Source organism: Geotrypetes seraphini, chromosome 8, assembly GCF_902459505.1.
Source record: "Geotrypetes seraphini chromosome 8, aGeoSer1.1, whole genome shotgun sequence".
Classification (NCBI taxonomy): Eukaryota; Metazoa; Chordata; class Amphibia; order Gymnophiona; family Dermophiidae; genus Geotrypetes; species Geotrypetes seraphini.
The window spans coordinates 143,073,763-143,099,638 of NC_047091.1; the positions used below are offsets into that span (position 1 = coordinate 143,073,763).

The following is a 25,876-nucleotide window of genomic DNA, read 5'->3' on the forward strand; positions in this document are numbered from 1 at the left end:
TTTCTAACTAGTGATTTTTCTACATTGTGTTATATCTCTGGCTATTTTCATGCTCCTACCTGCCAGTATTTAGATTTTGCGAAAGTTTTTCTGTCTATGATGCTTGGGTGAAAGTGTGTGGGTACACTTCTCCGTTAGTCTGAGGCTTTTCTTTCACTTAAACATTAAATATTACTTTGTTCTGGCATTTGTTATATAGTGGTGCTTTAATGGAGTGATTTTCATTTTCATTGTTTCCCTCCCTTCCTCCTTTTTTTGCCCTTATAAATCAAGACATTTAGTAGAATTGTGTTCTGGTTTACAGTAAGAATGCTATAGAAAGAACTCCTCATTCATAGAGATGGTAGAGAAAAAATATCAGTATAATTAAATATAAGGAAAATTAAATGTCACAGCATGGTAGGGGGTGAATGGATAATGAGTTGTTTATATCCCTTTCTAATGCTAACACACTACATAAAAACAGGCTGAATAATGTTCACGGTGGAGAGTGTTTTAAATAATGGAGATGCACACCCCCTTAAATGCCACCCTAGTAGTATGATCTGTTCTCCTCCGTCTAGTGAGGATGATTTTGGAGAAGAGGCCACAAGAGGAAATACAATATTTGAAGGTGGCAGCAATAAATCCAAAGGCAGTTAAGAATTAAACACTGGGTATTTTGATGCCAATAAAGCATGAGCATATGAGGATCATTTTAGCACTGATTATAAACAGGCTTTGCACAATATTTACCATGTTTTAAGCTGAACTTTAAATAATTATGTGTAAAATGCTAACCTACATTGGACATGTCCTCTAGAAGAGAAAACAATTTTTCTATGATTTGGGTGAACCTCTTCATAAAGGCGGTTAATAAATCCCAATAAATAAAATTTGAGGCTTGGAAGGTGCCTAGGGAATATGTGATCTCTTCCTGGAAGTACTCCATGCCAATATGGAGCCTATTAACCAATTTTGCTTTTAAAATGCTCTATAAGGAGATAGGTAGGTATACACCTGAGAGTCGCAAAGATTTTTTAAAATTTATTTTCAAATTTATCAATACATAATAGATAAAGCAATTAATCATATTATCACCCAAAATACATATATATTCATCCAAAAGAAATCTAAGGTATACAGTATAGACCACTTCAAGGAGGAAATTATCCAAACAATATACAAAGAAACATAATAGACAAGAAAAAAAAAATTAAGATCTCCCTAATCCCTAACTATGCTTTCCAAGTGAATTGGGCCAATGAATACATAAATTTTCACCTGCCAGCCAATTAAGCAGTTACAACAAAACCTTAAAAAAAAACAAAAAGTCTCCCTTCCAAGGACCCTACATTTTAATCCCAAAAACTGTTTCCTCCTTAGCTAGATAGAATGTGGCACCATCTAGGAAAATTTGTATCTTTTGTCTACAATTATAGTATCGTTAAACTTAAAATACATTTTTAAGACATCAATCTTTAGCTTATCAGAAACAAATGTCACAAAAGGGTTGCTCTAGTACAGGGATGTCCAACCTTTTGGCTTCCCTGGGCCGCATTGGCCGAAAAAAATGTTTCTGGGGCCGCACAAATACGCAAACGCTGCAGCACGACAGAGGAGGGAGCCGGCAAGACAGTAAACACCCGGGGGCAGCAAAGGAAAACACTGCATCGCCCTCGACCGGGGCCACACAAAATACTTCACAGGGCCACATAGGTTGGACACCCCTGCTCTAGTATTTATCACATCATAAGAACTTTCCAGGAAATTTGTAAAGTCTAAGCTAGGTTCCGCAAGGGACTCTATACTCCCTTCTGCCTCATTCATTATCCAAGTACACTTTGAAATATAGTAATATCAAACAATTTTTGATTCATCAAAATCATACATTTTAAGTACCTCCCTAAAATATTGTTTACGCTAAACTTCAGCTGAGAGTAATCAAGTTTCAAGTTTATTACCCCTAATCTAGTTTGAGGAAAGTTCAAAAAATGCAGGTTCCTGGAACAAAGTAAAATTTCTAGTCTCTCCATACCCAAATGGATAGAGACTCTATCCTTAATCGCTGCTGCTCCAGTTAAGGTGGTAATTTGAGGCTTTAAACCTTGGAGCCTTTTATCTAAATTAGAAACAGATTTATTAACCTCTTCTAACTTATCAGCAGTCTCCTGTGTAAATGTACAAAGCTGATGGACCTTAAGATTTTACCAGGAACTGAGTCCTGGCAACTACTGTCCAAATGTCCTGTAAAGAAATATCATGACTGAGTTTAGATGAAATAGTATCTTCTAATTTTTTCAACAGCACATGTGTAAGATTCTTAATTGTGTGTACCGAGTTCACCAGCACTTCCTGTCTCGCAGACCTTACCTAAGAACTGTTGGCCTGAGGAAGACTCTGTAAAGAGGCACAGAATCGGAGGGGGAAATTCTTTCAGAGGAACTAATGGAAATTCCATTAGAAGCAGGACAGACCCACAGGCATACATGTTTATACATAGGCCCATGAACAGGGGTACTCATAGAAGTAAATGTCTTATTTATTACTTTCCTCTTCTTCCCCATCATGAAACACTTCCTCTGTAAATTCTTCAAAACACCTTATGGCTCCTCGCAGTTCCTTGTGGCTCCAAGGAGCATAGTGTGCCTCTTAGGACATACCCCGCGATCATGGCCAAATTTGAAGCTGGTCCGAGTCAGGTATGGATGACATCAACCATTCCTTCTCACACTCCTTCTCAGCTAGAATCACTGGGGGGGGGGGGGGGGGAGAGAGCAAGAAACAGCTCTACTCCATCATAACCTCTGTTCACTCCACCAATAATAGGCAGTTTTTCCCGAGAGACAGGATGCTGCCAAATTTGAAGTCGGTGTAAGTTGAGTAGGAATTAAATCACCTGCTCCTTCTCATGCTCCTGAGTCAGCTAGAATCACACAGGGAGCCAAAAACAGCTCCACTCTCTCATAACATCTGTTCACACCATCAGCAGTAGGTAGTTTTTCCCCTGAGTCACACACATTTTAAATCAGCATTTGGTGGACAGCTGCTAGATAGGGAAATAATGAGTAACTATGTCTTGCAGTAGTAATACTCTCTCTCTCTATATATATATTTTCATACAATATACATACATGCATACTGTATATGTTGTTGCTGTTATGTGCAATCGACTCATGCTCAAGTCCTAGCAACTTGATGAATTGAGGATTTAAAAAAGAAATCAGTTTTGTACTAGTCCGGAAAGGTCCTCCAGCGTCATCCCCATGGTTGTTTTCAATGTGTCCAACTATTTGATTGCAGGTTGCCCTCTTTGCCTGGTTCCTTCGATCTTCCCAAACATGTCGTCCCAATGCAACCCTCGTCATCCTTCCCTCTATCTGTGCTGTGTCCCAAATTTGTGCCTTCCTCCCTCCCACAGGTGTTTACCTCTTCTGGCCAGCTCCTTCCTTCCAGCCGCACTTGTCTTCACAAAGCCACGGCCGCGGTTCCTACATGTGGCCTGCGGCTGACCTGGAAGTCTTCCCTCTGACGTCAGAACCAGTAATATAGATATTTGGAGCTACCTTTTTGAAATATCTGCAACTGCTTCAAAATACTTAGACTTCTTGCTAATGATCATAGGCTTAACCATGTCTCTTCTCTTCTGGCACAGCTTCTTTTTGCTCTTCAGTCTAGTTTTTCTGTCTATAAGCTGCATATTTTCAGTTGTCATCCTATTCCATGACAGAAGAAACAAGATAAGCAATTCAGGATGATCGGGCAGGCAAAAAAACAAAGTCTGTAAACCTGCTAACCAAATGGGCCTTTCAGATGCACCTGCACGCTCTCTGAAAACAAAACATTAAATCTTCCTAATCTCGGTGAACTTGGTCAAGGCACCCATTAGATCCAGCATCTAGAAATACAGAAATCAAGGCAGTCCAAGAAGAAAAACTTTAAATCTAAGAAATAAGCAATATCGAAGCAGCACCTGCTGACCCAAGACAAGTGCTTCTATAAGCTGAAGAAAATCCGTAACCTGTGCTGTCTGGGAGTTATTGGTATGAACATTAAAACTTACCCATGTATTTATTATGATTTATTTACCATTTCTTTGAAGAAATTCACCCTAAGGCTGTAATACAGTGAGAATAAGCCAAACACAGGCAACAATTAAAGCAGTAAATATATTTAAATAACAATATAGTTTATGGAATAGTATGCTACTTACAATGTGAAGATGGGATACTGGGCTAGATGGACCATTGATCTGACCCAGTAAGGCAATTCTAATGTTCTTAATATACATTAAAACAGCTTAATGGACAGCATAGTTTATAAGTGGAGGTGCATTATACAGACAGATAAGAGTTAACATGAGTTGGACAGAAATAAAGGTAATCAATGTAAAGAAAAAATGCACATGAAGTCAGAAAAGGTGTAGGAAAATGATTTCAGCTAGAGTAGGCTTGGACACCGATATTCTTGGGAAATGCAAGGAAAATTTATACTGAAGTCAGACAGACATCCATATGGTTCTTTGATATAGTATTGGATGATAGAGCAAAAGCAGAGCTATAACTGGATGTAAAACCACATGACGATGAAATCTGTACTTTATAGAACTGTCTCACATTAAGCTGCTGCTCTTGATTTTTCAGTTTGCTCTTTCCAAAGCAACATTAATTGTGATCTATATTAGATTACTGTAATTCACAAGAGATTCTAATACATAAAGGATAGAGACACCACAAAATAGAATTACACATAATAAGATCTATAGCTAGGCCTGTAATAATCATCTCATCATATTTTAAAAAAGTCCCCCCTATCCCCCCAAAAAATAAAAATAAAAAATAAACCAACACTTTTGAAAAAACAGTTTCACCTGAACATTTAGTACCTTGTTTGGCTTCTATCTCTTCCTGAGTCAGCTGAGGTTTCTTTTCTTCTACGATGGGGCTAGGGGCAATAACTGTTGAATTACTATGTGAAGTACTGCTAGCACCATCCTGGTCATCTTTGCCTTCCTCCTCCTCTTCACTGTCATCATATAGCTTAACACGGTTTTTCTCTAGAGGAAGCATATCATTTTCCTTGGCCTTGATTGCAAAGCTTATAGGAGCAAATGATGCTGTGGGAGAGAGAAAAAAAATAGTTATATATTGATGACAAATACTGGATCTTTCTTAATCATCTATAGCATCCACAGATTAAAATATATAAACATGTTGTCAGCAATGCTGATCTCTCACTGCCTAAGTTACAGAGCACAGTGCACTTTAAATGTTGTTCAATGCATGGAACAAAATATGGAGATAGCTGGTATCAGAATAAGCTTTCAATTGTTTTCTATACACCGGTATATTGGGGGGGGGGGGGGGGGGTTAATTCTGTTTTTATGTCAAAATATGAATCTGTTCCTGATAAGACTTCAATCTTTTTTTATTTTTATTAACTTTCCCATACATTCATCAGAAACAAATAAAAAATACCCTATATAGACCAGGTGATGTCATCAATGTCTCCTGTCTCAGAAAGACCTGTTAACAGCATAGCAGCAGCTGTATGCACCCAGCTGAATCAGGAGCCCTTCTTGAAGGTAAGCTTACTACACACTTTATTGGATCTATGAGTATAAAAATGTTATTCAATAATGGAACAGGATGAGAAACCATCAAGACAGTCAGATTTTCAGGATATCTGCAATGAATACCCATGAGTCAGATGTGCATGCACTACCTCTATTGCATGCAAATATAACTCATGAATACTTACAGCTGATATTATGACTGGCTGGGGTTCCCCCAGGACAGGTTTTTGGAACTAATGGAGTAGGGCCTCACCATGCAGCACTGGTGAATCTAAAAGGAGGCAACTATTTATACTGTAGAACTGTCCCCAAAATGTCAGAATTTTTGTTTCAAACAACTAAGCCACAGGCTTTTAGCACCAGACACGTCTGTGATATTGTGGTATAAAGGACTACTTCAAGCCTTTCCACAAGAAAATAGAAAGCAACTCTTAGTAATTGCTCTATATTAGCAGAAGCAAACTTGCTTCCTGTTTCTCAACTGCATGTCTCAGGAACCATCAATATCACTCCCAAGAATGCCAGACTTTCTTAGGCAGAAAGCAGGAGCTTTGCTACATCCCAATCTCTGTTCATTAGCTCTGTCAGATTCATATGATCTAGATGCTGAAAAGACAGTCCTATTATATATACCAAGAAATAATATGATTATATAATTTAAATGACTAATATAATCAGAATCTATATACTGCTTCTATTTCCAAGCTTCTTCAATATCTCTGCAATTGTATTTTACTGAATCTTGAATCAGATATCTCAGTGTTTGGACAGGTTTCATAACAATGTGCCCAAAATGCCTATATCTAGGCATCCCTTTGAAGGAGATTTATGACAGAACTACTAAATCTAAGGCCTCCCATTAGAAGATCTACTCCTTGGGATTTGAATTTGGTGCTTAATTAACTGATCCTCCTTTTGAACCATTGTTGACAGTGCCTAGAAAATTTCTAACTTGGCAAAATTTTTATTTTTTTACTACCTATAATTTCAGCATATATAGTTAATGAGCTTCATATACTAGTATATTATATATTTAATTTCTGCAAGGCAGAGCCATTGTTAAGAACCCAACCAAGGATTCTTCTTAAGGTAGCATCAGATTTCATATTAATGAACTAATCATATTACTACATCACAGGACTGAACAAGAATGTAAATAGCACACAGACAGCATGAGAGATGTTAAGCGTTTATTTGCAAAGGACACAATTTTTTGACAGACCATCAGAACTTTACCTATCTTTTGATCAAAAGAAGACATTTGCTCTGGTTACTAAAAGGACATTATAGACTATATAGATTTTTGTTACAATCCCACTCCCCCCAGATATAGTCAACAGGAAAGGTGACAGCTCCTAATCTTAAAGCTGCAGCATCAACCAAAGTACAGCTTCAAGAATCATCACTGCATTCACAGAGCAGCTACCATACATGGGCCTTCAAACAGTTTCACCAAACATTTTTTGCACAGCAATTTTGGGCATGCAATACTTCTTCACGACCCATCTCTTTAAAGCTTCAACTAACCTCCTCCTCCATATGCCATAGGTCACAGTGGAAAAAATAAAGGAGACAGAGGAATAGAGTACATCGGTAGAGGTCTATGCAATTTTTTAAATTAAACTGTCTTGCATAGCTATTTTGACAGCAGTGGCTATTCAATCAATTTTAAGAGTTTGGAAGGACTCGACTTCATTATTATTTATGTTTTGGTGGAATTCTGTCCATCATATTGGGAAATATGAGTCAGTTGTAATGGAAAAAGGAGATTAAAAAAAAAATCAAAATTTGATAAATATGGCTACCTGTTAAAGAATTTGTGGAAAAAAATAAGATCAGAAATGAATAGGTTGCTTATCCTTAAAAAATATGATGTTACACTCTCTGTATGGGGTGGGGGTGGGGAATCTTATGTGTATCCCTTGCTTATGATATGTTAAGTGTTTGAAAATTTGGAGTATGTATTCTTTTGTTTATTAATGTTATACATGAGAAGAGTTTGGGATGAATAGTATGCATGTGCATGAATAAGTATGTCTTAAGTATGATATTACTGTCTGTATGAGGGGGGAAGGGTGGGGGGGAGATGTTTATTTTATTTTAGGCTTCTATATATCCCTTGCTTATGTTGGGAATTGTTATGTGGAAATATTTTGGAAAATGTATTCTACTGTCTAATTGTTTATATGAAAAAAATTTTTCTAATAAAAATATTTGAACTTAAACTGTCCTGCCTCCCTAAGTTGAGGAGTCACCAGCTGTATGGCTGGCCTGATCATGTTGTCTATGGAAAATGAAGCCACATATATGTTAAAAGTCTTCTCTGTGAAGAGCAGGATCTTACAACTACATATTCCCTCCAAACCCAAGCTGAAAACATGCTTTGAATTAACCTGACAGGAAATAATCACTTACAATAAAGATAGACTTCCTGTGCAGACATGGAACTAAGTAGACTAAAACTAAGGGAAAACATGCTCAACTGGTGCCACTGTGTTAAAACATTATCAGATGTGTCAGGTATACATAACTTTGTTTTATTTTCATGTTCAATTTTTCACTGCTTGTTTCTTTTCCTTATCTTACTTCTTGACTTTCATTCCTTCTTTTTCTTACTATGATCCATTTCTCTCTCTTTTGACTCAACTCTGTGTTCATTTTCCCTAAGTCTCATTTTGTCAAGATTTATGCCCATAGGGTTGCCAATATACCTCCTTATCCCTTTCCCTAATTGCTCCTATCTATAGTCCTTTTTCATGTTTCTACCTGTTTCTTGTCAAGATTTATGCCCACAGAGTTGCCAATATACCTCCTTATCCCTTTCCCTAATTGCTCCTATCTATAGCCCTTTTTCATGTTTCTACCTGTTTCTTCCTCACAAAGATGAACACTGGAAGCCAATAACTTCAAAAGAATAAACAACGAGATTAAGCAAAACTAAAAAATGAGTATTTTTTCAAAAAAATTTACAAAAATAAAGGTTAGCATGCTATTGTTGTTAAGTACCATTGACTCATGCTCGAGTCCTAGCAACTTGATGAATTGTGGATCTAAAAAGAAATCTGTTTTGAGCTAGTACGGAAAGGTCCTTCAGTGTCATTCCCATGGTTGTTTTCAACGTGTCCAGCCATCTGGTTGCAAATCACCCTCTTCGCCTGGTTCCTTCGATATTCCCAAACATGGTGTCCTTCTCCAGTGATCTCTCTCTTCTGATAGTGTGACCAAAATAAGACAGTTGTAATTTCATCATTTGGGCTTCAAGTGACATAGCTGGTTTGATCTCTTCCAGAATCGATTTGTTAGTTCTTCTGGAGGTCCACAGCATGGCTAAAATCCTTCTTCAGCACCAAAGCTCAAATGAGTCAATCTTCTTTCTGTCTTGTTTCCGTAATGTCCAGCTTTTGCATCCGTAACTGACCAATGAGAAAATAAGTGCATCGACAAGTCTGATCTTCACCTGGAGTGTTACCTCCTGCCTTTGAATACTTTGTCAACAGCCTTCATTGAAGAGCGACCAAGTGCTATTCTGTGGCATATTTCCTCCCTGCTAGTTGCTTGTTTACAAAAGAGCCCAGGAGACTGAAATCCTTTACAACTTCTATTCTATCGGCTTCAAGCTCAAAATCTTCATCATTTCCATGTTCATGATCTTCATCTTGTTTATGTTCGGTTCCACTCCTATGTTATGACTTTTGGCTTTGACTTTTCTCAGGAGATATAGCACGTCTTCTTTGCTGCTGGTGATGAGCGTTGTATCATCTGCTTAACGCAAGTTATTTATAGTTTGGCCACCAACTTTGAAACCGACACTCCTTCCAAATTTGCTTTTCTGAAGATGGTTCATCATACAGTTTGAACAGGTAAGGTGACAAGATGCATCCTTGCCTGACACCATGTTTTATTGGAAACTAATCAGTGCTGCCGTATTCAGTTCTCACTGCAGCTTTTTGATTTTCATATAGGCTCTCTATCAGTTGAGTTATGTGTTTGGGTATTCCCATTTGCACTAGAGTTCTCTATAGTTTATCACGATCCACACAGTCAAAAGCTTTGCTGTAGTCAATGATGCAATGGTATAAGGGCTTTTGGTATTCTTTGCTCTTCTCCAATCAGGGCTGATGAGTCGGTAGATAAATGTTCCGACTCTGACTCCTCAGTTTTTTGTACTTCAGACTCCGACTCCAGGTACCCAAAATTTCCTCTAACTCCTCGACTCCGACTCCACAGCATTGGTTAATTTTCAGATCGTTAAAATGGAATGTCAAGTTGAGAGAAGCATTTTCGACACCACCTTCTTTTTGCTTTTAATCAAGGTTCTAAGGCCGCAGAAGCTGCTCGCAACATTTGTGCTGTGTATATAGTGGGTGCTATAGCTAAAAGAATCGCTCGTGATTGGTATGCCAAGTTCAAAAATGGAGTCGGTAGATAAATGTTCTGACTCCGACTCCTCAGTTTTTTGTACTTCTGACTCCGACTCCAGGTACCCGAAATTTCCTCTGACTCCAACTCCTCGACTCCGACTCCACAGCCCTGTCTCCAATATCCATCTAATATTGTCAATAATGTTTCTTGTTTCTCAACCTTTTCTGAAACCAGCCTGAACTTCAGGTAGTTCTTGCTCAACGAATGATTAAGCCTTCGTTATATTATTTTCAGCAATATTTTGCTGGTGTGTGGAATTAATGCAATTGTTCTGTAGTTGCTACAGTCCTTGGCATAATCTTTCTTCAGTATAGATATGAACAGTGATCTTCTCCAATTGGTTTGCCATGTTTTTTCCAACCAAATTTGTTGACACAATCGAGTGAGGGCCATTATAGCACCTTCTGAGCCTTTTATTAATTCAGTTGCAATACCGTTGATACCAGGTGACTTGTTTTTTCGATAAAGCTTTAATTGTTGCTATGACTTCTTCTTTTAAAATATCTGGTTCTTCTTCAGCTTCAGTTTCCAGTTCAATTTCCCCAATGTTATCCTCATTGCCTTGTTTGTATAAATTTTCTGTATATTCTTTCCATCTCTTTTTAATGATTTCTGGATCATTCAATATCAATCCATTGGTGTCTTTAAGCATCCCCAGTTGAAGTTGGAATTTCTGCCATAATCTCTTAATCTCCTGATACGTTATTCTGGCTTTTCCATTTACATGTTCTGATTCAATTTTCTGACAAATATCCTTGAGATCTCTTAAAATCCTTGAATAGTTTAAAAGCAGTTGCTTTTGTAATGTTAACATACTCAAAAATGCTCCTAACTTTTCAATTTCATGTCATATTACTTGAAATATGCAATTGGGAGATGGAGTTGCTCAAATTTTGCTTTAGCCACTGATACACTGACTTTTAGGGCCAGTTGTCTCAGGCACATTCTTAATCTGCAAGCTCTTCGGGAAATGGATTTATACCTGCATATTTGTTGTAAAAAGTGTTAAAGTACTATATAAAAGTATAGTGAACTAAATGAGTGGCCTAATAGTTAGAGCAGCTGGCCAACAATAAGGGTTCAAAGCTCCACTTAATCTACTTGTATTCCTTGTGATGTTGGGTAAACCATTTTATGTCCCATTGCCACAGGTAACCACTTAGATTCTTATTTATTTAAAGAACTTATATCCCATTTATACTTACGCAGATTATAAAAAAAACATAATTATAAGGTAAAAACATCAAAAAACAGTACAAAACATAAGAGAGAACGTATCCATTATTCATGTCATTCTTTCAGTTACTGCTTCTTAATCACTTAAAAATTTCTATAAAAAGAGATGTTTTTAATAATTTTTTAAAACTCTGAAAGTTATTATTCATTCTCAATTGTCCAACCAGATTATTCCAAAGTTTCATCCCTGCAACCAAAATAGCCGTAGCTCTGGTACTAGCATACTTCACATGCTGTAACTCATCGACATATAAGTTTCAAGTTTATTTAATTTTTGATGAATCGCCTATTACAATTTCTAGGCGATGTACATATTATAATTAAGATAGAAGAAACTTACAAAATAAATTCAAATAACAAATTTAGAACAATTCAGACATGAGTTTGAGGAATGGGGTTAAAAGTTACAATATTTGGGATTGGTTAGAAAAAGAGGAAAAAACAAAAGGAAGGGATTCATAAAACCAAAGCACAATGTAATAAAGTAATCAAGTTTTAAATTAGTTAAAATAAACTAATGTTAAGAATCATAGGCATCTTTAAATAAGTGGGTTTTTAACAGTATTTTAACTTTTACAATATCTTGTTCAGATCGAATATACTGAGGCAGGGTATTCCACCATTGTGGGCCATAACGGTGAACATATCTGATCTTCTGGTTCCAATAATCTTCAATGATGGTACCGAGAGCAGATTTTGATCAGATGATCGCAAGGAACGTTTAGGTTTGTATGGAATCAGTGATCTGGAAATGAACTGTGGCTCGTTAAATGCCAATGTCTTAAAAATAAGCAACAATATTTTAAACAGGATCCTGTGGCCTATAGGTAACCAATGCGCATCTATTAAGAGTGGGGAAACATGGTCAAACTTTTTTGCTTTATAAATTAATTTTACGGCTATATTCTGAATTATCTGAAGTCTTCTTTTTTCTTTGTTAGTAATATTTAGAAATAAGGCATTACAATAATCAATTTTTGATGTTATAAAAGAATGAATTAATATATTCAAAGAGGATATGGTAAGAAATTTGGAGATTGACCTAATCTGACGAAGTTTGTAAAAGCAGTTTTTAACAATGAGGGAAATATGATCGTGGTATGAAAGTTTCTCATCTATCAATATACCAAGAATTTTAACCGATGGGACCAAATTAATTGGAATGTTATTAAGATAAAAAGGTTTTATAAGTGACAATTCTTTCTTCCAATTAAACAGAATGGATTTAGTCTTGTTGATATTTAAAGCCAGTTTATTTTTGTCCAGCCAATTTTGAATTTGTTCCAAGCACATCATGTTCTCTGATCTTAAGGTTCAACGGGGCTGATGTAATGTCACAGCATGTGAAAGATACCACAGTATCGCTCAGTGAATTGTTTGAAAGATCAACACCTTAAACATTACTCAAGATTTAAAAAGGTAGCTAATGCAGTTTTCATAGTAAATGTGTCATGTGCTCAAATTTACTATCATCAAAGATTAAATGCACTGCAACATTCTGAATCATTTGCAAAGATCTACATTTGGATGATGACATACCTAAATACAGTGCATTACAATAATCCAACCTTTGTAATACAACACTTTGAACTACAAGGCAAAAATCATATGGGGACAGCATTGGTTTTAATCTACTCAAAAGCTACTTCTGAAAAAAAGCAAATTTAACAGATAAATCTATCCTTCATGGATAAAAAAGAATTTATCCAAACACAAAACTTTCATCTTCCTTTGCATCAACAACTTCTGGCCAATCATTAATTGCACGCAAATATGATGTCAATTTATCCTTCAATTCACTTTGCCAATCTAACATTGGTTAAGAAAAATTGTACATGGGCTACATACAGATGATAACCAATACCTAACTTGTGAAACCCAACAATGCCAGATAAAGGTTGAACAAAAATGCAGAAACTTGTGGTACCCCCCCTATGTATAATCAGTTTTGTGGAAAAAGAGATTATGTACTTACCCTGGTAAGCTCTTTTCCAGTAGATAGGTGAGACATTCTAGACAGCTGGTTATTTCCCCATAGCTGCGTGCTGCTGCAGAAGGAATCCACTCCGGACTTTTCACTCTGCCTGTTGTACTTCACTGGGCTCTCTCGCTCCACCTACAGTTAGTGCCCAAGCACGTGAAGTAGAGGCACCTGTAGCAACAGGCTCAAAAAGTAACTAAACATTATGGTTAACCGCCAACACAGGCTTCAAAGGAGCTCAGAAACTACTCCCCCCAATAAATTGAAACAGCCCCCAAGGGCTGACAGGCATCCAAGAATCAGCTTGGAGAAGCATAAACAGACTGAAAACCATAAGCAGGCGCAGGAAGGACAGGGCGGGGAGTCTAGAATGTCTCACCTATCTATTGGAAAAGAGATTACCAGGGTAAGTACATAATCTCTTTTTCCAGTGCAATAGGTAAGACATTCTAGACAGCTGGGATATAAAAAGCAGTCCCCAAAAATCTAGGGCGGGCTTGCTGCACCGACCCTTAAAACCGAGGACCAAAAAGCAGAGTCCTGTCTTGCTGCCACATCCACTCTGTAGAACCTGGCAAATATGTAAAGAGAAGACCATGTTGCCGCTCTGCAAATCTCCTCAGGGGCGATAGATCTAGCTTTAGCCCATGAAGAAATCACATTCCTGATAGAATGCGCCTTGATGGAAACAGGCGACTTGTTTCCCAGTAAGAATGTAAGCTGATGCAATGGCCCTATGGACCCATCTGGAAATTGTGGCTTTGGAAGCGGGAGCGCCCCGCTTAACTGAATGAGTCAGCACAAACAAATGTTCAGAGAGATGAAACTCGTTAGTGATCTCTAAAAAACCCAGAACTCTGCGCACATCCAGTTTCTTCAACAGGCAGTTCTGTGTCTTGGAACCTGTCGGCTGAAAGGCAGACAAACGCACTTTCTGATTAACGTGGAAAGCCGAAACCACCTTCGGCAGAAAGGAAGGAACCATCCAAAGGGAAACCTCTGTCTCCGAAATACGGAGGAAAGAGTCTCTGGAAGACAAAGTTTGCAGTTCTGACACATGACGCGCAGAAGTAATGGCAACCAGAAAAATGGTCTTAAGCGTCAAGTCCAAGAGGGAAGCATTCCAAAAGGGCTCAAAAGGAGCCTTGGTAAGGCTAGACAACACCAAGTTAAGGTCCCAGGAAGGGAAAGGGTGCTTAACCAGTGGTCTGACACGAGCCCCCTTCAAAAATCTAGCAACATCAGGATGAGACGCCAAGAAGGACCGACGCTCCTGATATCTAAAACAGGAGAGCCCAGCCACTTACAAAAGGCAAGGTCAAGTTATTTTGTTGTGATGTAATTAGAACAGTATCAATCTTGTGGAGCATATAAAAATATTACCACCAACATTTTACTACCAACCAATTTTCTTCTCCTGTCTCCTTCTCTTGCACACAGGGCAGCCCTACATCGACCCCACTAATAACCTTGAGGAACAAATTCCAGATACTACAGGAAGGACCCGCGAGCGAGGCACAGGAGGTCAACCGACAGACAGACCCAGTTCCAGAGACAACTGATCAGCTCCCCTCAAAGAAGCGCAGAGTAGTAGTCAGTGGGGACTCCCTGCTGAGGGGCACCGAGGGACCAATCTGCAGACCGGATATACAGTCGAGAGAGAACATAAGAACATAAGAAATGCCTCTGCTGGGTCAGACCCGAGGTCCATCGTGCCCAGCAGTCCGCTCACGCGGCGGCCCAACAGGTCCAGGACCTGTGGAGTAATCTTCTATCTATACCTCTCTATCCCCATTTCCAGTAGGAATTTGTCCAATCCTTTCTTGAACCCCAGTACCGTACTCTGCCTTATAACGTCCTCTGGAAGCGCATTCCAGGTGTCCACCACACGTTGGGTAAAGAAGAACTTCCTAGCATTTGTTTTGAATCTGTCCCCTTTCAACTTTTCCGAATGCCCTCTTGTTCTCTTATTTTTCGAAAGTTCGAAGAATCTGTCCCTCTCTACTCTCTCTATGCCCTTCATGATCTTGTAAGTCTCTATCATATCCCCTCTAAGTCTCCTCTTCTCCAGGGAAAAGAGACCCAGCTTCTCCAATCTCTCAGAATATGACAGGTTTTCCATACCTATTATCAGACGTGTTGCTCTCCTTTGAACCCTCTCGACTAACGCCATATCCTTCTTAAGATACGGCGACCAATATTGGACGCAGTACTCCAAATGCGGGCGCACCATCGCCCGATACAACGGCAGGATAACTTCTTTCGTTCTGGCTGTAATACCCTTTTTGATTATACCAAGCATTCTATTCGCTCTCTTAGCGGCTGCTGCACACTGTGCCGACGGCTTCATTGTCATGTCCACCATTACCCCCAAGTCCCTTTCCTGGGTACTCTTATTCAATAACATCCCTCCCATTGTATAGTTGTACCTCGAGTTTCTGCTCCCCACATGTAATACTTTACATTTTTCAATGTTGAACTTCATCTGCCATTTTGCCGCCCATTCTTCTAATTTGTTCAAGTCCCTTTGCAACTATTCGCAGTCCTCTGTAGTCCGAGCTCCATTAAATAGTTTGGTGTCGTCCGCAAATTTTATTATCTCGCACTTCGTTCCTGTTTCTAGATCATTTATGAAGATATTAAATAGCAGCGGCCCGAGCACCGAGCCCTGCGGGACACCACTCGTGACCCTCCTCCAGTCGGAGTAGTGACCCTTCACTCCTACCCTTTGTTTTCTACCCTCCAACCAGTTTCTGATCCATCTATGTACATCTCCTTCCACCCCATGGTTCTTCAGTTTCCGGAGTAGACGTTCATGGGGCACCTTGTCAAAGGCTTTTTGGAAATCTAGATATATGATGTCTATGGGGTCTGCTTTGTCCATCCGTTTGTTGATCCCTTCGAAGAAGTGCAATAAGTTCGTTATGCACGATCTTCCCTTGCAGAAACCATGCTGGCTGGTTATCAGAAGTTCATGTTTTTCAAAATGTTGATCGATGTTTTCTTTTATCAGTGCTTCTGCCATTTTCCCCGGAACCGAAGTCAAGCTCACCGGCCTGTAGTTTCCCGGGTCACCTCTTGATCCCTTTTTAAAGATGGGCGTAACGTTGGCTATCTTCCAATCTTCCGGGATCTCGCCTGTTTTCAGGGATAAGTTGCAAATTTGCTGCAGTAGTTCCGCTATCTCCTCCTTTAATTCCTTCAGAACCCTTGGATGTATGCCATCCGGACCCGGGGATTTGTCAGTTTTTAGTTTTTCTATCTGCCTACGAACGTCCTCAAGGCTCACTTCTATGGATGTTAATTTTTCTGCCTGACTTCCGTTGAAGAATTGCTCAGGTTCCGGTATGTTGGACGTGTTTTCGTTTGTAAATACAGACGAGAAGAACATGTTAAGCCTTTCTGCCACTACCTTCTCCTCCTTCACCACTCCCTTCCTGTCTCCGTCGTCCAGCGGTCCCACTTCCTCTCTAGCCAGCTGCTTCCCTTTAACATATCTGAAGAATGGTTTGAAATTTCTTGCTTCCCTGGCTAGCCTCTCTTCATACTCTCTTTTGGCTTTCCGAACCTCACGGTGACATTCTTTTTGATGTTTCTTGTGCTCTTTCCAGTTCCCCTCAGTTTTGTCCTTTTTTCCATTTCTTGAATGATTTTTTCTTATTGCCTATCGCTTCCTTCACTGTTTTGGTTATCCACGCCGGGTCTTTTGTTCGATTCTTTTTACACCCCTTCCTGAATCTGGGGATATACAGATTTTGCGCCTCTCTCACCATGTCCCTGAAGAAGGACCAGGCATGATTTACCGTTAGCCATGTTTTGGAAGTGTTCCTAAGTTTCTTCCTTACCAATTCCCTCATTGCTTCGTAGTTTCCTTTCCTGAAGTTAAAAGTTGTCGCAATGGATCTCTTGCCTTTTGACACTCCTACCTCAACCTTGAACTTGATCATATTATGATCGCTGTTTCCCAACGGTCCCACTACTTCTACTTCCTTTGCAGGTCCCCTTAAACCATTTAGGATTAGATCCAGAGTGGCATTTCCTCTCGTCGGTTCTCTAACAAGCTGTTCCATGAAACAATCCTGTGTAGCTTCCAGGAATTTTGTCTCCCTAGCGCATTTCGAGCTTCCAAGCCTCCAGTCTATCCCAGGGTAGTTGAAGTCTCCCATAATAACCGTGTTGCCGCTTTTGCATTCACGCTTCATCTCGGCTTCCATTTCCTCATCGATATCTCTGGTTTGCCCTGGTGGGCGATAAAATAGGCCCATCTTTATTTCAGGCCCTTTCCTTCCCGGTATTTTAACCCATAGAGATTCCGGCTTGCTGGCCGTCTCTGCTGTGTCCATTTGTGTGTATTGTATGCCTTCTTTTATGTATAGGGCTATTCCACCTCCTTTTTGTCCTGTTCTGTCCTGGCGATAGAGCTTGTATCCCGGTAGTGCTGTATCCCATTTGCTTTCCTCATTCCACCATGTTTCAGAGATTCCAATGATGTCGATGTCTTCTGCGTTGGCCAAGGCTTCTAGTTCCCCCATTTTGTTTCTTAGGCTCCTTGCATTAGCATATATGCACTTTAGATCCTGGTATTTTGCTGTCCTCCTTTCTTTTCCCTGTGCTTGGGTCCATATTTTCTTCTCTTTTTCTGTGCAGACATTGTAACCACTTCTTCTGGGTTAGTCGACTCCTACAGTTTGTCCCTTGTTCCTTCCCAGCCAATTTTCCCCTCGGTATCGTCACAGGATACGATCTTCCGAATCGTCGACCCTTTGTCAACTGTCGGCTTTCCCCTTCTTCTTAGTTTAAAGCCTGTTCTATTCCTCTCTTGACGTTGTTTGCTAGGAGTCTAGTTCCTGCTGCGCTCAGGTGCAGTCCATCTTTCCTGTAGAGCTTGCTCTTGCCCCAGAACGCCGTCCAGTTCCTCACGAAGTGGAATCCTTCTTCCTCACACCATCTCCTCATCCACGTATTTATTGATTGTAGTTCCTCCTGCCTTTTCACATCTGCCCTCGGTACTGGTAGGATCTCTGAGAACACTATCTTCTGGGCCCTCATCTTCAGCTTCCTTCCCAGACTCTTGAATTGTTCTAACAGCGTGCTTCTTTTGTAGTCTCTCCTGCTGACATCGTTCGTCCCGATGTGGATCACTACAGCGGTCTCTTCTGTCTCCGCCCCTTCCAGGATCATTCCAATTTTGTCCACGATGTCCTTGGTTCTTGCTCCTGGAAGGCAGGTCACCAGTCGGTCCTCTCTCCCTCCTGCTATGTGGCTGTCCACATGCCTAAGGATCGAGTCTCCCACTAGGATCGCTGACTTTCCTCTCTTCAATTTTCGCTTCGGTCTCAGGTCAATGTCCTCAATGTACTTCACTCTTTCTTCTTTTGGGCCTCGACTAGCCAAAATCTCCCCCTCTTGCGGTAGTCCTCTGTGGGTGTCATCCTTGAGGTAATCTTCTTCTTGCTCTCCCTTGCATGTTGGTATCCGTGTAGCTTCTTCTTTCATCTGAAGTTCGTTCTCTTCCACCTTCGTCCTGTATGCCTCTTCAATGAATCTCTCGAGTTCCCTGACTTCCTCCTCAATGTGTCTCTCCGTGGTGTGAAATCCTTCTAGCTCCTGAATCTTGTCCTCTAGTCGCTTGACCTCCTTCTTCAAGCTTTTCAGCTCCTGACACCGACTGCATATATATGACTGTCTCCCCGAGGGGAGATAGTCATACATATGACAGTCTGTGCAGAACACTGGAAAGCTCATCTTCTGGCTTCCTTCTGCTTCCATTGTTATTCCTTCTTTAAGATATCAGTTGAGATTACTTGTGTCCGCTTTGTGTCCTTTCTCTCTCCCTATCTGCTGTTGGTGTCCTCCCTGACTCTCTCTTTGTGCTAGTGCCCTCTCTTTCTTTCACTAACTGTCTCTGGTGTCTCTCTCTCTCTCTACCTGCTGCTGGTGTCCTCTCTCTCACTCTCTCCCTCTGCTTGCTTGTTATACTTGTGTGAACGGCTTGGCCCTTTGTGTCTGTCTCTTTCTTACCTTCTGTGCTTTCCTTCTGTACTTGTCGCTTCTTTACCCTTCTGTCTTACTCCGTTGCCTTGTCCCTTCTCAAAGGCCCTTCGCAAAGGCGGCTGCGCGCCGTTGGCTCCGCCCCCTTTCAAGGGGGAGTTCGGGCTCTGACCTCGCTGACGCGTGGGGGTGGGCGGAGCTAACTCTCGCCGCTGCCCCTGCTGTGGATCGCTTCTATTCCCTGCCTTTTGTCTCCTGCCTCTCTCCTGAAGTCTTCTTACCTCCTCTCTGCCTTCTGCCTGCTTTTCAGCCGGTGTTCAGGTCAGAGGTTTGCTGCCTGCCAGGGGCCAAGATCCGCGATGTAACCGCCTGCCTGGATCGACTCATCAAGCCCGAGGACTACTTCCCCATGCTCCTTATTCACGTTGGAACGAACGACACTGCCAGGAACATCCCAGAGAACATACCTAAGGACTTTGGAGCCCTGGGTGAGAAGCTGAGGCAGATGGGAATGCAGGTGGTCTTCTCCTCGATCCTCCCTGTAAGAGACAATGGAAGAGCCAGGAAGGAGCGTATCCAGAGGACGAACGAGTGGCTACATGAATGGTGCAGGGATATGAACTTCGGCTTCCTGGACCATGGCGAGGCACTAAAGGGACTGCAGGGACCAGATGGACTCCACCTGACCAGGAGAGGCAAGAACGTCTTCGGACATCGATTAGCCCACCTACTTCGAAGGGCTTTAAACTAGGTAAGTTGGGGGAGAGTACCCACTCATGTACCAGCGCAGTAAGTAATATTCCAGGAGAGGTGAATTGACACTCCATTTCTGAGACCGAGGTAAGTTCACACAGTAAAAACAATCATATAAAAGCCACTCAAACTCAGGCGGGAAATTCTACACAGGGTCTTAGCAAACATAAAGTATGGAGGGCTATGTATGTTAATGCACACAGCTTAGGCAATAAAATTCTAGAATTAGAGACAGAGATAACGAACGCCGACCTCGATGTAATAGCGATATCTGAGACTTGGTTCACAGACTCACATGGGTGGGACATGGCTATACCAGGATACAACTTACTTCGTCGGGACAGAGAGGGAAGAATAGGGGGTGGAGTAGCACTATACACTAGAGATAACATCAAAGTCACCAGAATCACAGATGTCAACTACACCGGGAAATCACTCTGGGTGAACCTGGCCAGAGGAAACGAAAAATGCTTGTATCTGGGTGTGGTATACAGGCCCCCAAAACAGCAGGAAGACAGGGATATGGAACTAATCAAAGACATTGAGAACATCACTTTACGCAGGGTCACGGTACTGCTAGGGGACTTCAATATGCCCGATGCTGATTGGAAGACACTTTCCGCTACTACCAGCAGCAGCAGGTTTTTAACCTCCATAAAAGGGGCGCGACTCAAACAAATGGTGCTGGAGCCCACTAGAGGTCAGGCGACACTGGACCTGATACTCACCAACGGAGAAAGCGTTTCAGAAGTTTCGGTAGGCGATACGCTAGCCTCCAGCGACCACAACATGGTATGGTTCAACATCAAGATAGGCTTCACTAGATCAAACACAGCAACAAAGGTCCTCGACTTTCGGGGCACTGACTTTAAACGCATGGGAGACTTCGTCCATCAGGCGCTATAAAACCAAGCTGAAACCAATAATGTAGAGGCTATGTGGTCAATCCTGAAATGCACCTTACATGAGGCAACAAACCGCTATACAAAAACAGTAAGCAAACAACGGAGGAAGAACAAGCCCCAGTGGTTCTCTGCAGAGATCTTGGATCTTGTTAAGGAAAAGAAAAAAGCTTTTATTTCCTACAAGCATACAGGAAACAGGGTGGCAAAAGAAGACTATCTGACCAGGTCTAAAACAGTCAAAGCGGCAGTCAGAGAAGCCAAGATTCAAACAGAAGAACATCTAGCGAAAAACATTAAAAAAGGGGGTAAATCCTTCTTCAGATACATTAGCGACAGGAAACGTAACACAGATGGGATAGTACGCCTCAGGAAAACAGACGGGAACTATGCAGAAACGGATTCTGATAAAGCCAAACTACTATATGAATACTTTTGCTCAGTCTTTACCTGTGAGGCGCCAGGGACCGGTCCACAACTGCAGGCAAGGCAAACCTCGGAAGACCCGTTTCAAAATTTCAAGTTTACACCCAGCAGTGTCCATGGCGAACTATCAAAACTCAAGGTGAACAAAGTCATGGGACCGGACAATCTACACCCCAGGATTCTTAGGGAGTTGTGTGATGTCCTGGCGGAACCACTATCCGTGCTGTTCAGTCTTTCCCTAAGTACCGGAAAAGTCCCCATGGACTGAAAAACAGCTAACGTCATTCCATTGCACAAAAAAGGTTGCAGAACGGAGGCTGCGAATTACAGACCGGTGAGTCTCACCTCAATAGTGAGCAAAATCATGGAAAGACTTATTAAACAAGAATTAGATACAATCCTGACCGAGGAGAATCTACAGGATCCCCACCAGCATGGATTCACAAAGGGAAGGTCCTGTCAATCCAATCTGATCAGATTGGATACTACAAACAAAACCTGATCTCCTGTTTCTGACTGAAACATGGATGATCTCTGACACCGACACTATCATGAAAGAAATCCTACCTCAGGGATACAAAATTATCCCTCTATCAAGAAACTGGAAAAAAGGAGGAGGACTAGCGATCATCCTAAAAGACCACTTCGATTACATCAAAACCGATTCCAAATCTTCTGATAACCTTGAAATACTAACTTGCAAAATCACTAATGCGCAGTTAGAAGAATCACTAATCACAACCCTATTCTATATCCCACCCAAAAAATGGTCAAGCGCAAAAGAGGAATTCGCCAAATTCCTTACCCTATCTAACCTAAATGGTTCATACAACTTGCTTCTGGGAGACATAAACACTCACCTAGAACAAACGACAAAACCAGAAATAACTGAAATCGCCAACCTCCTAATGTCACTGGACTTTCCAAACCCTGACGCAGAAATAACCCACGAAAAAGGACACAAACTAGACCTAATCACCTTCTCCCACAAAGAAATAGCCCCCAAAATACAATATCACTCAGGGCCCTGGGAAAAATGTATTTGGTCAGACCACTACATTGGCAAGTTCAATCTACATTGGCTAAAACAAAATACTCAACAAAAACACAAAAACGCCAATATGAACACAGTAACCAGCCGGGGCATCATTAACCCAACCGAATTCTGGACCCACTATGAGTTACAACCCCCAATCAATGAAACTCAGGACTTCCCCACAAAATGGGAAACTTACAGCAAAGAACTCTTAAACAAAATTGCACCATATAAAACCTACAAAAAGAAAAATAGACCACCAAATGAATGGTATGACGGTGAACTACTAACCACCAAACAGGAACTAAGAAAATTGGAAAGAATCTGGCAAAAAACAAACAATGAGTCAGACAAGACAAAATGGAAACAAAAAATGAAAATATACAAAAATATGATCAAAGAAAAACGCACTAAGCATTATGCAAAAAAAATTGGTACTTCAAAAATAAACAGCAAAGAATTATTCAAACTAGTAAAAACCATAACCGACACAACACAAATACTGAAAAAGGACACTGAGCCCACTCCATCGGCACAAACCCTAGCCAATTACTTTCAAAATAAAATCACAGAGCTAAGAGCAACACTACCCACGACCACAACAAATGCTCCTCAATTCCTGGAACCCCACGACCAAGACACCAAGGTAGACATGATATGGGACCACCTTGAATACCCAAACTGGCAGCAATTCCTGAATTTATTTAACAAGTACACCAAATCTAACTGCCTACTTGATGCATGTCCCCCTAAAATCATGACAGTTGCCCCCCTAGAATTTAAAAAGGAACTTTTTGCATGGCTAACATCCACCCTTACAAGCGGAACATTAAACAAAAAAATGGGTCACATACTAATCACCCCAATCCCCAAAGACCAGAAAGCCTCCTCAGCCTTGACAACCAATTTCAGACCCATAGCAAGCATTCCCCTCTTCACAAAGATACAGGAAGGACTGGTCAACCTTCAATTAGTCAACTACCTGGACAAATTTAATCTCCTTAGCGAACACCAATCAGGATTCAGGAAAGGATACAACACTGAAACTGTCCTAGCCTCCTTACTGAACCACCTCTATGATCTCTTCAGTAAAGGCAAAAGCGCACTGATCCTACAATTAGATCTCAGCAGTGCGTTCGATTTGGTAGACCATGAAATCATGCTACTGTGCCTTGAAGCAATGGGAATATCAGGAAAGGCAAAGAAATGGTTCCAAGAATTCCTAACAAACAGATCCTACAGAGTAATTGGCAATGGAAACTACTCCAAACCATGGAAAAACCCATCAGGCGTGCCTCAAGGTTCCCCCTTATCACCCACCCTTTTCAATATCTATATCGCCTCCTTAGGCCACCTACTACAAAAATTAAATTTAATACACTACATTTACGCCGATGACATATCCATCCTTATACCCTTAAACGACATCACAAAAGAAATTGTAGATAACCTCTCAAACACAATGACCGAAATCAATAAATGGACCAACAACTTCAAACTAAAACTAAACGCAGAGAAAACAAAAGTCTTTCTGGCTAGTCCTAATGACAAAATTACGAATACATCGATAAAAATAAACAACCACGAATACCCAATTTCCAAAAACATAAAAATACTAGGTATCACACTAGACACTCACCTAACTATGACTGACCACACAAACTCACTAGTCAAAAAATGCTTTTACACGCTATGGAAACTAAGAACCATAAAAAAATACTTTGACCCTACATCATTCAGGTTGCTGGTACAAGCACTGACCCTATCCCTTCTTGATTACTGCAACATCATATATCTGGGCATCCCACAAAAAACAATAAAAAAACTAAGACTCATACAAAACACCGCCGTCCGCCTAATTTTCGGACTAAGAAAAAACGACCATATCAGCCCCTACTATAAAAAACTGCATTGGCTTCCAATAGAAGCGCGAATTATATTCAAATTTGCTTGCACCTGTTTTAAACAAGCCTGGGGAATAGCACCTTCATATCTACAAACACACTTCACCCTACACAACCCCACAAGAACGACCAGGAACAAAAACATCTTTGCATACCCAAAGATTACAGGCTGCAGATACAAAGCCTTCCTGGACAGAACCTTTAAGTTCCAAGCGAACAGACAGCAAATCTGGCTGAAAAACCACATAAACGAACCCAATGTAACTTATAATGCATTCCGCAAAACAATCAAAACTGCCCTATTCGCAAAATTCATTGACTAAAACGGTCCCCAACGCCACCAGGTCTCCTCTCCCCATTAAACGCATTTTCTCTCTCTCTACAAACCCCTCATACTTTGATCTCCTCGAACCCAGAACTCCAACTCATGGTTGTTCTAAATCCCTCAGACACTCATTACCCTTAGATCTCCAATCAATTAATACGTAACTTTCGCATCTAAACTATTGTATTGCATTTAGACTCTTTGTACGGTATTGTATTTAGACTTAATGTATAGTATTGTATTTAGACTTAATGTATAGTATTGTTATTCAGACTCACGGTATTGTATAGTATCGTATTGTATGTGGATCTATTGTTTTGTATTGTTTTAAGACCTTTAATATTCGCTGAATGTCCAGCCTTCTTACTATGTAAACCGCCTAGAAGTCGTCTGACTGTGGCGGTATAGAAAAATAAAGTTATTATTATTATATTATTATTATTATCAGCTTCTTTGACTGGGTTACAAGGAAACTGGATATGGGGAAGTCTCTGGACGTCGTGTACTTGGACTTCAGCAAAGCTTTTGATAGCATCCCGCACTGCAGATTGTTGAGCAAGATGACTTTGATGGGATTGGGAGCGACATTGACGACATGGGTCAATGACTGGTTAAGCGGTAGACTCCAGAGTGTAGTGGTTAATGGTACCCCCAACAATACATCGGACGTGACCAGTGGAGTGCCACAGGGATCGGTCTTGGGACCGATCCTTTTCAACATATACATAAGAGACCTGACTCAAGGGCTTCAAGGTAAAATAACACTATTCGCCGACGACGCCAAACTATGCAACATAGTAGATAACAGCACCTTGCCCGACAGTATGGAACAAGACCTGCTTTTATTGGAACATTGGTCCTCGACTTGGCAGTTAGGCTTCAATGCTAAAAAATGTAAGGTCATGCACCTTGGCAGCAGAAACCCGTGCAGAACTTACACTCTAAATGGTGAGACCTTAGCTAGGACTAGGGCAGAACGTGATTTGGGAGTAATCATTAGAGCAGACATGAAAACTGCCAAGCAGGTGGAGAAAGCTGCATCCAAGGCTAGACAAATGGTGGGATGCATCCGTAGAGGTTTCGTCAGCCGGAGGCCAGAAGTCATAATGCCCCTGTACAGATCCATGGTGAGACCTCATCTTGAGTATTGTGTTCAATTCTGGAGACCACATAAGAACATAAGCAATGCCTCTGCTGGGTCAGACCTGAGGTCCATCATGCCCAGCAGTCCGCTCACGCGGCGGCCCAACAGGTCCAGGACCTGTGCAGAAATCCTCTATTTATACCCCTCTATCCTCTTTTCCAGCAGGAAACCGTCCAATCCTTTCTTAAATCCCAGTACCGTA

At 40.9% G+C, this 25,876-nt stretch overlaps 1 protein-coding gene across 3 annotated transcripts in view; it reads right to left on the minus strand.

The window, feature by feature from the left end:
- The window catches only part of SFSWAP (splicing factor SWAP), a 292,952-nt gene that overhangs the window by 121,650 nt on the left and 145,426 nt on the right, over window positions 1-25,876 (minus strand). For all 3 annotated transcript variants that reach the window (XM_033954220.1, XM_033954221.1, XM_033954222.1), the window contains one exon: window positions 4,865-5,095. In XM_033954220.1, coding sequence (XP_033810111.1) covers window positions 4,865-5,095 — 231 coding nt within the window. The remainder of the gene's footprint in view (window positions 1-4,864; window positions 5,096-25,876) is intronic.